This window comes from Argentina silus (genome assembly GCF_951799395.1).
Source record: "Argentina silus genome assembly, chromosome: 9".
In the NCBI taxonomy this organism is placed as follows: Eukaryota; Metazoa; Chordata; class Actinopteri; order Argentiniformes; family Argentinidae; genus Argentina; species Argentina silus.
In genome coordinates, this window is record NC_139663.1 from 16,626,037 (window position 1) to 16,641,539 (window position 15,503).

At 47.6% G+C, this 15,503-nt stretch overlaps 1 protein-coding gene across 2 annotated transcripts in view; it reads left to right on the forward strand.

Annotated features, from left to right (window-relative positions):
• The window catches only part of LOC310810142 (RNA binding protein fox-1 homolog 3-like), a gene marked incomplete at its 3' end in the record, with an annotated part of 28,245 nt that extends 14,699 nt beyond the window's left edge, over positions 1-13,546 (forward strand). For both annotated transcript variants that reach the window (XM_083677801.1, XM_083677802.1), the window contains exons 7-11: positions 4,727-4,859; positions 5,883-5,922; positions 8,986-9,044; positions 11,217-11,295; positions 13,502-13,546. In XM_083677801.1, the coding sequence (XP_083533927.1) occupies positions 4,727-4,859; positions 5,883-5,922; positions 8,986-9,044; positions 11,217-11,295; positions 13,502-13,546 (356 nt within the window). The remainder of the gene's footprint in view (positions 1-4,726; positions 4,860-5,882; positions 5,923-8,985; positions 9,045-11,216; positions 11,296-13,501) is intronic.
• Positions 13,547-15,503: the final 1,957 nt, after the last annotated feature.

Below are 15,503 nucleotides of genomic sequence, written 5' to 3' on the forward strand. Positions count from 1 at the left end.
CCCTATCTCTCTGCTTCTACATGCGAGTTTTATTGCTGTATGTTATATGAACCCTTTGCATTTTAATGAGGGGGAAATGGTACTATTTCATTTGGAAGAAGTGCTGAGCACATCGCGCCACTTTAACGGCTTTCCTTTCTGCTCATTAGACTAAAATCTGTTCATTCCCCGGACAGCTTTACGGCGAACCTCTAAATAACTGTCCATGACAGAAAGCAGTCATCTATCATTTTTATTTCATCTCCAGCCCCTCACCCCCTCCCTCCCCCTTACTCCCCCCCTGCTGCTCCCCCGGTTCCGACTTCTTCCCCTGACAATTACACACCCCTCCCAATACACACACACACACACACACACACACACACACACACCAAACACACACACACACACACACACACACACACACACACACACACACATGCACACATACACCAAACACACACACACACACACACACACACACACACATACACACACACACACACACACACACACACACACACACACACACACACACACACACACACAACAACACAACAAGCCTCATTCAGACACATTCTAAATAATGCAGATCACATACAGTACAGATGAAAAGACACATCCATAAAACTTCCAAAAAAATCATACAGTCTCAGGCATTCCTGTACAGATATACACACATCCTGACCTATGTAGCACACATAGACAGACACTCACACATGCACACATATACACACTCACACAAGCACATTCACATGCTCACACACACACACACACACACACACACACACACACACACACAGACACACACACACACACACACACACACATGCACACACACACTTTTCCAAATCATCTCATAAATCAGAGGGAGTGTGGTCCACCACTCCAGGCATGGGGAGCGGGGGGTTGGGTGATTTATTGGCTGCTAATTTTTCAAGTCGTCTTGACACGGCACTGAAGTTTGCCAAGCCTAAACGACAACATATGCTTGCCAGCTGGGGAGATGGGAAACATAAATAAGAGATACATTTTTTGAAACAAAAAAAACGCCCTAACTAGGAGCCAACAGGACATTACGGTCTTAAAAAGAAAACAGCTGACCGTGCCTCTGACCATGATTTTTTTTCTTTTTTTTTTATGGCCACAAAAAAAAATATTTGAGCGAGAGCGCTCCATGGATATGTGCTGAAATAATCATGGCTACATTTAATATACTTTGGTGTGTGAGTAAAATGGGATGTAAAGGCGATTAATCACTGTTTATCAGTCCTCATTTCTGTGCGGGAGATCAGTGAAATTGGGAGCCATAAATCGTGGCGCGGTGACAGGGCACTCCGTCTCCATTCGTCCTGGCGCTACAGGTTTATTGTCCTCAAAACCCATTCAGGAGAATGACGGATGAGAGCCTCACGCCGGCTCCCCGCTTTTAACCTCTTGCGGGTGTAGACAGGGCTCCTCCTCCTGATAGGGGGGCTGCACGCCACGCCGCGCCACGGCGCCAGCCCCGACCCCCTCGTCCTCTTGCTGCCTCCTCCTGCAACCCAAACCTCCCCCGGAGCCCTCTAGGAGGGGACTTAGGGGGGGAGGGGGGGGCCTGGGGAGGGGAGGAGGGGAGAGGTACTGGGGAGGGGAGGAGGGTGGAGGGGAGAGGTACTGGGGAGGGGGGAGGGGGGTGGGGGGGGGCGGGGTTAGGCTGATCAGCAGGATGATTGGGTTCCCAGTCAAATGGACCAGACCAAAACATGGCAGTGACAGAGACTGTGACAGTGACAGTGACATGACTATCGTTTATGGCAGCCCGCAGTCGTACCTGTGTTTTTCATTTTTTGACAAATGATGACTGTCTGATCAACATTTGTATGAGTGTCAGACAGGAGAAATAGTTCAACATTGAGTTAAAGGGTTTTCTTTACTTAAATGGCATATATCTAACATCACAAATTAGTCGTATTCCAGTGGATGTATTCCTAGTGATCTCAACAGTGCGTGACGTGTTTTCAGCACCATGGACAGCGTCCAGAAAGCTACTGCTGTACAGTAGACATGCCTGTGTCGACTGAACCAAGGAGTCTATTTCAAGCGAGCGTTGAGTGAGTCAGAGAGCCTCCTCTTCTCCTCATCCTCTAATTCATGAGGAGCTAGAAGGAGATGAGGAGCTCTTCAGTCAGAATCTCATGTTTTCCGTTACGGAGGTGAAGTTTTTCGGAGGACTGGTTGAATCCCGCCAGCTGTGTAAATGGCAGGAAAGAAAGGCTAATTGCCATTTTAATATATGTAGACAGATCCTCTCATTGTTGGAGTGTACGTTAAGGGGATAATTAAGCTTCAGTCTCTTGATTAGATTAAGCTGTTTTTGGTCCCCAGTGCTTGGATTAAGTGCTCATTCCTCGACTTATTTGAGCAAAGTATTAAAGAGATCAACCTTGTGGAAAATCCTGCTTTCTTTATGGGGCTGGTTACGACCCCATCATTGGCACACAGAGCAGGATTACCACCGCAGGTCCGACCGGCTCCGCAGGTATTGAGCTTCTCTCAACTTGACACATATGACATATGAGGTTCACAATGACCCCACCGCCCTCCAGCACATTACTCCTATTTTTTTTTTTTTCTCCCCCCCAAACCCCCTCCTCTCGGAAAGGTGTTTGACTTTGGTGGCTCGACCAGATTTGTGCTCACATACTGTACGCTGCGGTTGTTGTTGCTTTTCATGGGTTTACCAAAGTGTGACAGCGCCTTTGATTTATGGGGTATTATTGAAGCAGTGTAGCCTGTCGCCAACTCATTATGAGTTTACATTTCACATATATCATAGCTCGCGTTGTCGCATACAAATTCCTCCCGAAAGAAGGAAATGGAAGATTTTCAGTTTCCTTAGAAATTGTAGTGATTTGTAAAGGAGAGAAAAAAAAAAAAAAAAAAAAAAGCCTCTGAAACTATCAAAGAGATTGTTTTTTGCCCTTTAGCAACTGAGCGTGGATGTCCGACGCTCCAAAAAAAAGAGACTAATTTAAATGTCAAGGTCAGCATTATAAATCACCAAGGGGAAAGGGGCCATCCGGAACAGTCTATTGCCGACGTCGGCAGCAAACAAAGTGCCCTGCGCCTCGGAAAAAAAAAAGGGGCGTTTCCTCCCCGCAAATGAGATGCGGGGTTTGAATATGTGCAGACCCACTAATGGAGCGTGATGTTAATGACAGAAGACATTAAACCTGGCTGTCTCGTGTTTTTAAAAGCACCACTAATCTGTCTCCTTGTCAGCTTAAACAGAAGCAGCAGACCTGTGTTGTAACGTTCATTAGGAACCCCGGCATTGGAACCCACCTGCAGGGTTAACACTACACTGGGCCAAAATGGTCATTGTCCGTCAGGCCAAAAAAAAAACCTATAGGCAGCCAGCTCATACACACGAGGTATCATGTATCTCCATTGTAGACTGCTGTACAGTATAGTATGTGCAATATTTCAGCGTGTTTTTTTTGCGCCAGTGTGTCCGTTTGAAGCTCATTCTGTGTTATTAATGTATGTATCTGTGATCTTCCTGCTCCGCTTGTATCCTGCCTTGCCTTCCTCACAACTCCAGCTTGACTGCGCACAGTCATTTCAGTGATCCCAGGGTGGGAAAATTGAAGTGGTCTGTGATGATTCACCAAAAACATGTCACGGTAATGAATAAATCAGACCGCGGGGGAGAGGAGGAGGAGGGGTGGAGTGGGGGGGTGGGGGGGGTGGCTTTTTTGCCCTGGATGAGGAATAATAGAAGTGATGGGGCGGCGGTGTTGTGATGGAGTGGGTTCATGGGGGGAGGGGGGAAGGGGGGGAGGGGGGTGACTGGCATATCAGGAGGGGCTCTATATAGTGTGAAGACGGTTAATCATGGCTAGAAAGAGAGGGGTGTGTTTGTGTGCCCCGGCACAGCACGTAATCAGACGGTGACTGGACTGATTGAAGGTTAAAGACAGACCTGGGGTTCTCAGAGAGCCTGTCCTCTAATCTGAAACCATGGACATCTTGTAATGTTGACCCCTCTGGCACCTCCCCCACCCATTCCCCCCCCCCCCCTCCCCACCACCCATCCCCGGTGGGGGTGTGTGTGTGTGTGTGGGGGGGGTGGGGGGGTCCCAGGTGGGGTGGGGGATAGGGTCAGGCAGGGTTTGGCCCTCAGTGGTCCAGCCCATCTGCTGCGGCTCCCCCAGGGCCTGAGCATCTAGAGTGGCCCAACAACAACAACAACAACAACAACAACCTTCACCTCCCACCTGCCTCTCAACAGCAGCAGGCCACTACTACAGTCCCTACCCAAAACAACCCCCCCCCCCCCCCCCTCTCCCCCTCTCCCCCTCTCCCCCCCCCTCCCCCCTCGGTGCCACTGCTAGCTTATTGTGCCTAAACCATGCAAAACCCACGGTGCGAAACTAGTGGGATTGCATCCATTACCAGCCGGTGCTTCAAGGCTGCCCCTCGCCAGGCGTCAGAAAGGAATGCGTACAGCAAATGTGGATCCTTGCTGAGTACGGCACAAAGCAGTGGGCTGGGGAGAAGGGAGAGAGTGCTCGATGAGGCGCACCTAGAAAAGATTAAATCTATTGTTTCCTTGTCTTTCCGTAATGTATTCTGTCATAGGGAAAGCAGTGCCACATGTCTCTCTCTAATGTATTCTGTCAGAAGGTAAGCAATGCCAAGTCCAGGAGCCTCTCTGAAGTCATCCTCCTCTCCTCTTGTGTTTCCTTCCGTCCTTTGACAGTAACAGGGTTCCCCTACCCAGCCACAGGGGCTACGGTGGCCTATAGGGGTGCCCACTTGCGAGGCCGAGGGCGGGCTGTGTACAACACATTCCGCACAGCACCCCCGCCACCACCTATTCCAGCTTACGGAGCGTGAGTATATCTATGTAGTCCTATGCTAACCCATGAACCACAGTGTGGGTGTGTGTGTGTGTGTGTGCGCGCGTGCGTGCGTGTGTGTACACGCATGTGAGGTGCATGTGTGCGTGCGTGTGTTTATCTGTTTTGTTTGTTTGGGTCTGTAAATGTGTCTATATGTGTGTTTACAAAGGATTAACATCAAGGCCATAGGGAACTATAGAAACCTGAGATAGTGTAATTCTGGGGGTTGTTCTCACTGGACTGGAACCAGCACTCAGATGATGTCCTGGCTTTGCTAGGAGGCGTACGTCAGACTCACATCTCTTATCAGCAGCAGTCTGGGCGGCTGTGGGAGAGGTGTGTTGTAGCAGTGGCCCCAGCCCCAGCCCCCAGCCTGGCTGCCTATCTGTGATTAGATCAGGGGGCCTGTCTCAGAGGAGAGAGAGCCACAGGCATGAGGACGGGCCTTGGACCCCCCCCCCCCGTGTGTCCCCTGCAACCTCCGTCCCACTCTGGGACCCTCTTGACGTCCGCTTGATTTATATGTTAGCCCTCACGTGATGGTAGCTCCTTCGCTGCTTCCCTTTGTCGTCGCCCCCCCCCCCCCCCCCCCCCCCACACACACACACACACACACACACCCTCCCCTTCTGTAGCCCCCTGACAACACAGCAGTGACTGGTAAAGACAAACATTTTTACCAGAGCAGAAAATTGCATGGGGATTGGGAAATTGGCTGCGTCCCCCCCCCCCCTGTAATATGTCATTCATTATTTGTGGTGCGCTGCAGCCGCAAAGAGCTGACCCTGCCACCGCCTCTCTGAGCTCCTCTCCCATCACTCTTCTTCTCCGCCATGCAAATCTCCGCTTGACTTGACTCTTATTTGAAACCAGGGGGAGATATCTAAACATTTGTGGTGGTGGTTGGTGGTTGGTGGTTGGGGGGGCGGGGGAGGTGGGGCGGGGGGGGGCATATATATATGAAACCCAGATGAACTAATGCTATTTTCCCCTCGTTGCTCTCTCATTTCACAGAGTGGTGTATCAGGATGGCTTCTACGGTGCAGAGATCTATGTAAGTACAGTTGGGGTTTCTCTCTTTTTTGCGTGCTCAGATGAAACAGAAGTCTCCGCAGACAAAAGGCCCCCGGGCCCCCCGGGAGACTAAAACGTGATCTCTCCAGCCCCCCGGCGTTCCTCCCTGCCTCTCTCCCTGCCAAGCCGGCGTCGATTAGGCCTCTGTCTGCCGTGCCAAGAAACCCGACAACAAAATTTAAAACCCCCTCAGCTTCTCCCTCCCTCTCTCTTTCTCTCTCTCTCTCTCTCTCTCCTATGATCTCAGACTTTGGCAAACGGGGCAGAACCCCCCCCCCCTCCCCTCCCCCCAGAGCTCAGTGTCCCGTGTCAAGTCAGGTCGTCTTCGTCCCTTCAAATTTTGTCTGGGGATCTTTGAGGTTGGCTTTTCTCAGCACTCACCCCCCCCCCCCTCCCCCGATCCCCGTTCGCCTGTCAGGCTGTCCGCCTGTCCGCCTGTCCCCCCGTCCACCCGTCCGCCTGCCCGCCTGCCCGCTTGCCCGCCTGCCCGCCTGCCCGACCTGCCTGCCTGTCTCAGTGTCAGGTTTGGCTGGGATAGCCCTCTAGCCTGGGGAAGGGGGAGGGGCAGCGTAGGGGGGCCTTAGTGGGAGCCTGTGCCTCCCAGCCATCACGGTGCAGGAGATAAGATGAGCGGCAGCTGATAAAGGGATTAAGCGCACCCCTCCCCTCTGGAGCCGTCCATGCGGGCAGGGGCCACATCGGAGGCCAAGCCCCGCCGCACGCCGCCCTTGACAGAGGAAAAGCGGGACACTGTGGAGATAATGCTGAAATTACCACGCTGCCCCACTTTGACAGCGGACCAAAGCGTTTGGGGGGGGGGATGTAATTTGTCGTTTGAATCCAGTTTTTTTTTTCTCTCTCTCTCTCTCTCTCTCTCTCTCTCAATCTCTCTCTCTCTCTCTCTCTCTCTCTGGTGTCTGATAGGGAGATGACAGCAGCAGGCGCAGCAGTGGTAGCGATTGCCTCTCACTTTCACCCCCTGTCTGCATTCAAGCAGAGGTAGTCTAGTGTCTGGGAACAAAGCGCCGGGCTCTGACTCCAGTGATATATGGCTTATACACAGCCCATGTGATAGCACTAACCCTGCCACTGGCTTCTAGCGCCAACCGGCGGCCAGAGAGAGAGACAGAACAGAGGAGAGGAGAGGGGAGAACAGGCTGTAAGTGATCATGTCCGTCCTGAGCATTTTGGCTCTGGCTGTCCTCACCTCCAGCTAAGCCCCGGGTGTCAGTGCCCTCTGACCAGGGGGGCTTGGGGTTGGGTTGCCCCATCGCTCAACCCTTCAGGCTGCTCCCCCGGTGCCTTACCACCATTAGTTTTGGCACTGGTCAGTGCACTGCTTCAGACTGCTGCCTGAGTGCGCCCAGAGGTCTCCTGTGAGGAGGAGGAGGAGGAGGAGGAGCGGTCCCTCAGCCCTCCGTGTCCTCCACCACTATCATTCACTCTACAGTAGGGTGGCTGTCAATGGCGTGACCTGGTCACATCACATTCATTTCACAGTCCTGTTGCACTTGCCATTAAAAGGAGCATGCAGGCTGGTAACACGAGGCCCCTGCTTCACTAGGGAGTATATTTGAGATGGATGTATTCATCCATTCATACACACAGGCATACACACACACGCATGCACGCACGCACGCACGCACACATACACACACAAACAAATGCACACACACACAAACAAATGCACGCACACACACACACACACACAAATGTGCGCACACACACACACACACACACATACACTCACACTCACACTCACACACATACATACACACATACACACACACATATTCTGACACACACACACACGCACGCACAGCGGAGTGAGACAAAATAACAAATGTGCTGCACTGTCGTGTGCAAGATTTGACAATGTGGGAGACTGATTTATTGGCCCGTGTTTGTTCAGCCTGTGGTTGTAATCAGCACAGTCCCAGGGCACGGCCGTCCCACAGGAAGTCCCCCTTCCTCGCTGACTTCCTGTCTCCACGGGAAAGACGGGGGACGACTCAACCAGAATGGCCTCTGACCTGATTTTTTTCACACAGAGCACACGGCCATGCATGCTCCCATCTCCACAAGAGTTCACCATTGGACATCATCCCCCCCCCCCCCCCCAGTTTAAAAATAAATGAAAACATGCATTATTAACAGCCACCTATCCACCGCAGGACGTACATGGGCACACACTCCATTGGCACTAATAGAAAAACAGTAGGTGAACAGACTCATTTCTCAGGGAGAGTAATGGCATCTCTCCCCCAATGAGGGCTTTAATTCCTTTCCCACTCTGGAAAATGAATACACAGGTCTCGACTGACCACCCCCCCCACCCCCCCCCAATCCACCCCACCCCCGCCCCCGCCCCCGCCCCTCTAATTCTAAAACCCTGTCTTCTTCTCTTCTGCTCCTGTGAGAGGGTAGTGTATGTGTAAAAGAAAGGAGGCTGTGTAAAGGAAAGGGGGTCTTCAATAATTCAGCAGGGCCCGTACTCTCCCATTCTGAAAATGGGTTAAATTTGGACGGCGTTAACACACCAGCATTCACTCTCTGTGTTGTGCTCTTCGTGTCACGCACTGGGTCCCAGTCTGAGAGCGAGCGAGCAGCTCCCCAGTGCCCAGTCCCTCAAAATATCATTCATTCTTGGCTGCCTCAACCCACCATATATCAAACGGCGCCCTCTGGCTGTCTGCCAGGGATCTTGCATCATGGGCTCTCTGTGCATTAGATTATGTTTTGGGAGCTGATTTGGTTTTTGGGCTCCATGGGGCGAGCACAAAAACAATGTTATGTAACGTACTGCACTTCTTTAGGGATCTGTACCAACACTTGAGAAAGATGAATAAATGTGTTCATTTGTTCATTTGAAGGCTTCAGTACCACCCCGAAACCATATTGTTTATGATCTTTCAGGAGAATGTTTGTCATTGTTATCCTATGTTCACTTATGCACAACTTGGGATATGCTTGTGATATCTGAGATAGACAGTATGTTGTTGTTGTTGTGGGTCTTTTGACTAACGGTATCATATCCTCACAGGGAGGCTACACTGCATACAGATACGCCCAGCCCACCACCGCTGCTGCCTACAGTGACAGGTGAGTGCGTCCCACAAGCCGAACAGAACTTAACAGAACTTAAAACATACTGTATAGGAAACCCCATGGAATATTGAGAAATTCAATCAAAAGTTGTGATAGACAACTTCAAACCTCTCCAACTTCCCCGAGCCCCTCCTCCTTCATAATAAGAGGTTATAAACAGAATCCCCTTTCCCTGGCTCTCAGACCCTCTCTCAGATTTTACTGTCCATTAGTGGTACCAGTAAGGCCTCAGGCTAAAGCACACAAAAAAGTAACCTTGTTCGACAAGATGAAAAAAAGAACAGAAGATATATCCCATGCCTTTCTGTCTGTGGCGAGCGAGTGGGTATATCAACTGTATTTATGAATGGCCTGGGGTCTGTTGAAGGGAGGGATGGAGGGAGGGAGGGATGGATGGGCAGGGACTCTATCACTTTTTGAGTGATGCCATTCCGGCTCAGGTGTGCTCCGTTTGAGGGGGCTTCTCTGATTCATTCGGCCCTTCAAAGCCGCTGTCAGGCTGGATGTGGGCTGGTTTGGGAATCTAATCTGGGAGGGATTGAGCATGTCACTTGTGATAACGTACACCCTGCCTGAGAGCCTGAAGATCATATCGATAATGTAAGATTTATCAGGCCTCGCCGCAGCTCGAATTATGAGCAGCCGTGCTCGGCCGGGAGCAGAAATTGGACAGCGGCTTTTTCCTCTGGGAGTGATTTAATTCCTGTTTTCTCTTGCCTATATTTTTCCCCCCCCAATTTAATGTAATTCGCCTGAGTTGTTTGTTTTGCTTTGTTTTGCTTTTCCTTGTCTGTTTGTTTCTTTTTGTAAATAAGCGGTCCATGCCCATTGGATCAATATGGGGCGTTTGTCCCTATTGTTTCAGCCAATACCTTATCAGACTTACCAGTGGAGCAATCAGCCAATCATGAAAAGAGGTCACGGGGATCAAAAAGGCTTGCAAAATCCCTGCAAAATATGAATCAATTCATTTTCCAAAAAGCCTGTGCCACAGGCCTGCTTTGCATCACAGAGGCCCTAGCAGGGGAGCCAGTCAGCTGTAGTGTCAGCCGTGTGACGTGATGTAGTGAAGGGGCCCGTTTGACCTCGAGGTTGTTAGCAACGCCACTCTAGTGAGAGCCATTTCATACATAGATTAGCGTTAGTAGGCCTCTGGGGTTTGGTGCTCACAGAAGATAACAGCGCCACGGAGACCACCCCCCCTGACCAAGTCGTGACAGAACCCATCACCTTCCCCAAGGAGCCCATCCATGCCTTTCAGATACCCTCGTCCTGTTCCTGACCTTGGTTGTTGGGACTCCAATGGGACCAACTACATTGAGATCTTCTATAACTCAATGTCCCAGTCTCGTGTGGAAACCATATATGCTGTATGTCTTGTCTCCTTTAGCGAAATGACATTTCTCCCTCTTCTCCACTTGGTTTTTATTCCTGGTTGATTTGGTGCCCTCAGTCCCTGGCTGGGAGTGCCTTATCTGCTCCATGCAGACCCTCATTTGCAAGCGAGCGTAAAAAAAAAAAAGAAGAAAAAAAAGGAAGAGTAAATAGAGGAATATGTGAAGTCAAGTAAATAAATAAGGCAGGCACATCTTGTCCTGTCTCAGAAGGAAATTGGAAGGATTAGTTCCGAACCACCAACAATGAAAAGACAGGGGCGTGAGCCCACTGTGCAGCTTGGGTAAACAAGAGGAGGGTGAGAGAGCACACATAGACTGTAGACTGTAGGTCCCAAGCCCTCGAGCACCTCTTTCTCTCTCTCTCTCTCTCTCTCTCTCTCTCTCTCTCTCTCTCTCTCTCTCTCTCCCTCTCCCTCTCCCTCTCTCTCTCTCTCTCTCTCTCTCCCTCTCCCTCTCCCTCTCTCTCTGTCTCTCTCTCTCTCTCTAATTTCTCTCATCTCCCATTTCCTACCACCTCATCAAGGTGACATGAATTGATGAATTAATTCAATGAAAAATACTGTTGTGGCTCACATCAAATGATCCCCCAACCTTGAACCCCCCCCCCCTTGTTATTCTGCCTTGTTTATTGTTGAAAACCCTGTAAAAAAGAAGTGTTTATTGTATGTATGGAGTTTAAAACAAGCATACAGTAAATGAATGTACCAGTCCTCTGAGGAAGATGATCAATTCATGACGACGGTGTGTACCCTCACCTTTTCTGTTGCAGCTATGGCAGAGTCTATGCAACAGCAGACCCCTACCACCACACAATCGGCCCTGCCGCCACGTACAGTGTGGGAACCATGGTAAGTCAAGTGTCTGTTTGATCTGCATCCCATTCGCAAAACACCAATGCAGAAGCCACCATGCAGCCACCAAAAAAAAAAAAAAACTCCGTTGCTTCAGGAGCACACCAAAAATAAAGACCAGTGAACACGCAACTCAGTGGTCTTTATTTCCTCCTTTGTCGTGCTATTTGGCACAACCTAGTGGAGCTCAGCAGAACACACCTGGCATGTTGTGATTGTGGATTCAGTGACATGGATTTGTTTCATGTAATGTCAACACCTCCTAAGCTCACCTCATAAAGTGTTCATTTAGGTTATTTCCTTTTTTTGTTCCTTCCCAAAACGTTTGAATGATCATCAAACACTAATTAAATCAAAACATGCATCTTATATAACAAATACATGTCTAATCTTTCTATCCCCTTACACCATTCAACTCAAAACGAGTGGCTATCATTTCTTTCTTTTGGCCAAACTCTAAACTTGAAGGGGTGAAGTTGAATTGTTAATGTCTGTTTTTAGCTAGCTTTTGCAGCTAACATCAAAGATGAAAATAATCGCAGTAAAGAGCATCCTAAAATGGAGAGAGAGAGATACGTAGTTTCTCTATGGTTTGTTTTACGTTGAGGGCATGGGACTGAGCTCACAGACTTATTTGAAAGATTAACGACCATCAAACGCATGCAGCAGTGTGCCGTGGGACATGAAAGAGAGAGAGAGAGAGAGAGAGAGAGAGAGAGCGACGGAGGGAGGGAGTTCTCTCGCCCACCCCTCCTGCCCACAAGGTTGATCGGACGAGCGCTCTGTGGTTGACAAATGACTCAAATTTACCATTCCGGCATGCATGCGATTTTTCAACAACATAAAAAAAAAAAAAAGCGTACAGTTCCCCGGTGCAGCTGCTAGCTAAAAGCTTTCATTAATTAAGACATTTCTTTTTTTCCTCCTCTTCATTTACTTAATTAAAAATTGTGCTTGAACGTTTTTTTTTTTTTTTTTTATTCTTTCCTCTTTTTCCTCCAAATTTCCTTCCTTCCCTTCTCTCTGCCACCACTCTAGTCTTGTCCTCCTACTCTTAACCAGACATAATTTGGCCCTAAGATGTCTGAGCTGGTGTTGTGTGTGAGGGGAGCCAGAGGGGGGTTGTTACGGAGGCTGGGGTGTATTGCTGGTGGAGTTGGGAAAGACCTGGTAGTGAACGAACGATGTAGACACTGTTGGAGATTCTGCCGACACCAGAGACAGCATGAAATGCATTCAGAAGAGCGGTTTGAAAAACAGCGGTTTGGATTCTAATTCTTTAATCATATTTGATTAATAGTTCCGAAGGAGAGACGAGCGATTTTTGCATTTAAAAGCCATTCAATAATTAGTTCCTCCGAGGTTGCATAAAATTCTCTTTGCTCTGATTTTCTGGCATGCAAAATTAGCAAATGCCTTTCATACTGATGAAAGTTTCACACAAGGAAGAGGGTTCCCTAAAATTAGGGGAAATTAGCCTTTGAAGGTTTCAGGCTTAGCATTTGGTGGTTAGCCCCGTATAGCAGCAGAGTTGCTGAAAGTTTAGGGAGTGTGTGTGTGTGTGTGTGTGTGTGTGTGTGTGCGTGCCCTGGTTAACCAGAGCATGCTCATAAACCTAGGGAGATATATCCTCTGGTGCAATGCACATCCAGAAAGGTGTGGGCACCTCTGTTGGACTTGAAAGAGAATTATGATTAAACCCCTTTGAACTTCATTCGCTTTGGTTGAATCTATGACATTGTTGCAGCCTTTCCTTAAGGAATGTTTTCCTAGAGTGAAAAGCATGAAACAAGCGCAGTAGTTTCCAATTTGTTGCTTAATGTAATTAATGCAAAGAAAACTGCATTGGGGCAGGTCCCATTTCTCTATGTTTCTAGCAAGGCGGAGAAACAGAACGAATTAGGTTATCTTGGAAATTGTTTTGGCTTTCTGGTGTATCTGTCTCACTACCAAGGTCTTCAACCACCAGTCCCAACACCTCAACCACCCCCTCCTCCTAACACACGTAACCTAACTCTATGCAGAATTGAACAAAAAAACTATTTTAAGCTTCATTTAATCATCTGAATTTGTCTTTATCCAACGGCATACACACACGTTTTTAAAGAACTTGTAGAGGAAGGAAATTTTCTGGAAAAAAGAAATCAACAACGAAGATGTCACGTTAATACTGATTGGTACTTTTTCATCTTTGATGTTGCAGGCTAGCCTATACAGAGGAGGGTACAGTCGCTTCACTCCCTACTAAAAGAAAGAAAGCGAGAGAAAGAGACAGAGAGACATTACCCCCCCCCCCCCCCCCCCCAACAAAAAAATAAAACAAATACAAATACAAGCAAACACCTCGTCCTTCATGGAGTGCTAGATCAAACTAGATGCGCCCAGGTCCCAATGCTGACCCCTCCCCCTGACACCCTCTCAAGCTGATTTCTGCAACAAGTTTTCGATGTCATCATTGGTCTGCTCTTATGATTTTTTTTTGTGTTCATTTTGTGCTTTTGTTTTTATTTCGGAGAGGTTATGCACATGTGCATTTACTGACTGCTGTAGATGGGTGCTGTGTCACCATAACCAATGTTGAGCCTACTGTAGCACGCATGTTGCATGCTCAGAGGTCTGTGTTTCAGCAGTGGCCGTCCACTGAACAAGAATATACCGGGGCATTCGATTTCAGTTTGGATGGAAAAAAAATAAAAAACAACGTTTATATTGCTTACATTCTTTTTAATCCTATATCTATCCAAACCTTGTATTTTTTTTTTTTTAAACATGTAAATGAGATCATAGATCATAATGATCCTAAAAGTGTTAAAACATGCCCTGTTGATTCTTAGTTCACAAGACGCTACTGCTCTGATTGCTTTTTTAACGTTGGAGGGTCCTAATGCACTTGAGTCTTAAGTCCTATTAGCTATGTGATGTGACAGCATGCAGAGTCAGGGCCATGGGACCGTGGTCAGGGGTCAAAGGTCAGCTTGGACTGACTTGTTCGAGCATTCACTTATACGATGGTACCTCGGGCAGATTTAAATGTGGAGTGCTGTTAAGGGTTCCATGTTTATTTCAGACATATTTTTCCACATTGATTCACATTTTCACATATTAATTGAGGTTAGGTCGGTAGAATTTCCTGTCAAAGGGAGTCAACAGTCAACCGAACTTGACATAAGGGGTGCAATTCCTGACATTATAATATTCACTTTTTAGTACTGCACACACAATTATTTACCTCAGGATAAACCACTAGAAATACGGCAAGTTTCTTGATCTGACATTTTTGTCAGTGGAATGCTTTTGTATTCATTGAACTTGCGGCTCAGTTTCTCCAGACACAATACGCATTCCCAACACTACCAGCAGGTTTCTCCACTTTACAATGACAAAACATGCTAGCGACAGCAATGTTTTCTGTGTTTCTTTTTTTTGCAAAGTCTCTATGGAGGTTCTGAATGACAGGGATAGATAAACTGACATTATAGAGAGGGCAGGATTGATGAGAGGGCTGGACTGTGCAGTTTTACTGCATAAACATTATAATGTAAAATATACCACAGTGGAGGAGCAAATACATTGTTCCACATGCATTATGAAAAGTGCATACTTATCATACCATGTTCATGTTGAAAAGTGCAGTGTCACTCAACTGCAGTATTACTTGCGGTTCAGTAGTTTGTCCCATATGAACACCTGTGAAATGAGGTAAATTGAAAAATAAACGTGTAGACACATTCTAGATGCAAATGCAACTGAAGGAAGTCTTAAGTGTGACTACACAGTTACAGTATCAGTAATGACCAATAGCAGTTATGTGTCCTCTCAAATGTGCTGTCTGTTTGTTGCACTTTATTTGTGTTTTTGTTTTTTTAATCATTTTCAAGATGTGACATGTTTATAAAGGCATCATAATACAAGTAGTTCTGTTTAGTCAAGATGTTGAAAAATGATTAAAAATTAATGTTGTATATCAAAATAATATATATCATCACTTGATTCAAAGAAAAGCCGAACATTTATGTGGATAAAACATTGTTCTTCCTTTTATATACTAGTATTACGAGGAGTGTTCCATTGGGCTTTTTATATGATTAGAATAAAGCGTCAGGCATTATTTTTACCGTTTTTTGAATGGGAGAGCTAGCTTATGTATTTGTAGCTGTTTCTGACTAAATGACTCTGAAGTGTGAGGTCATGTGTGAGTGTGTTGA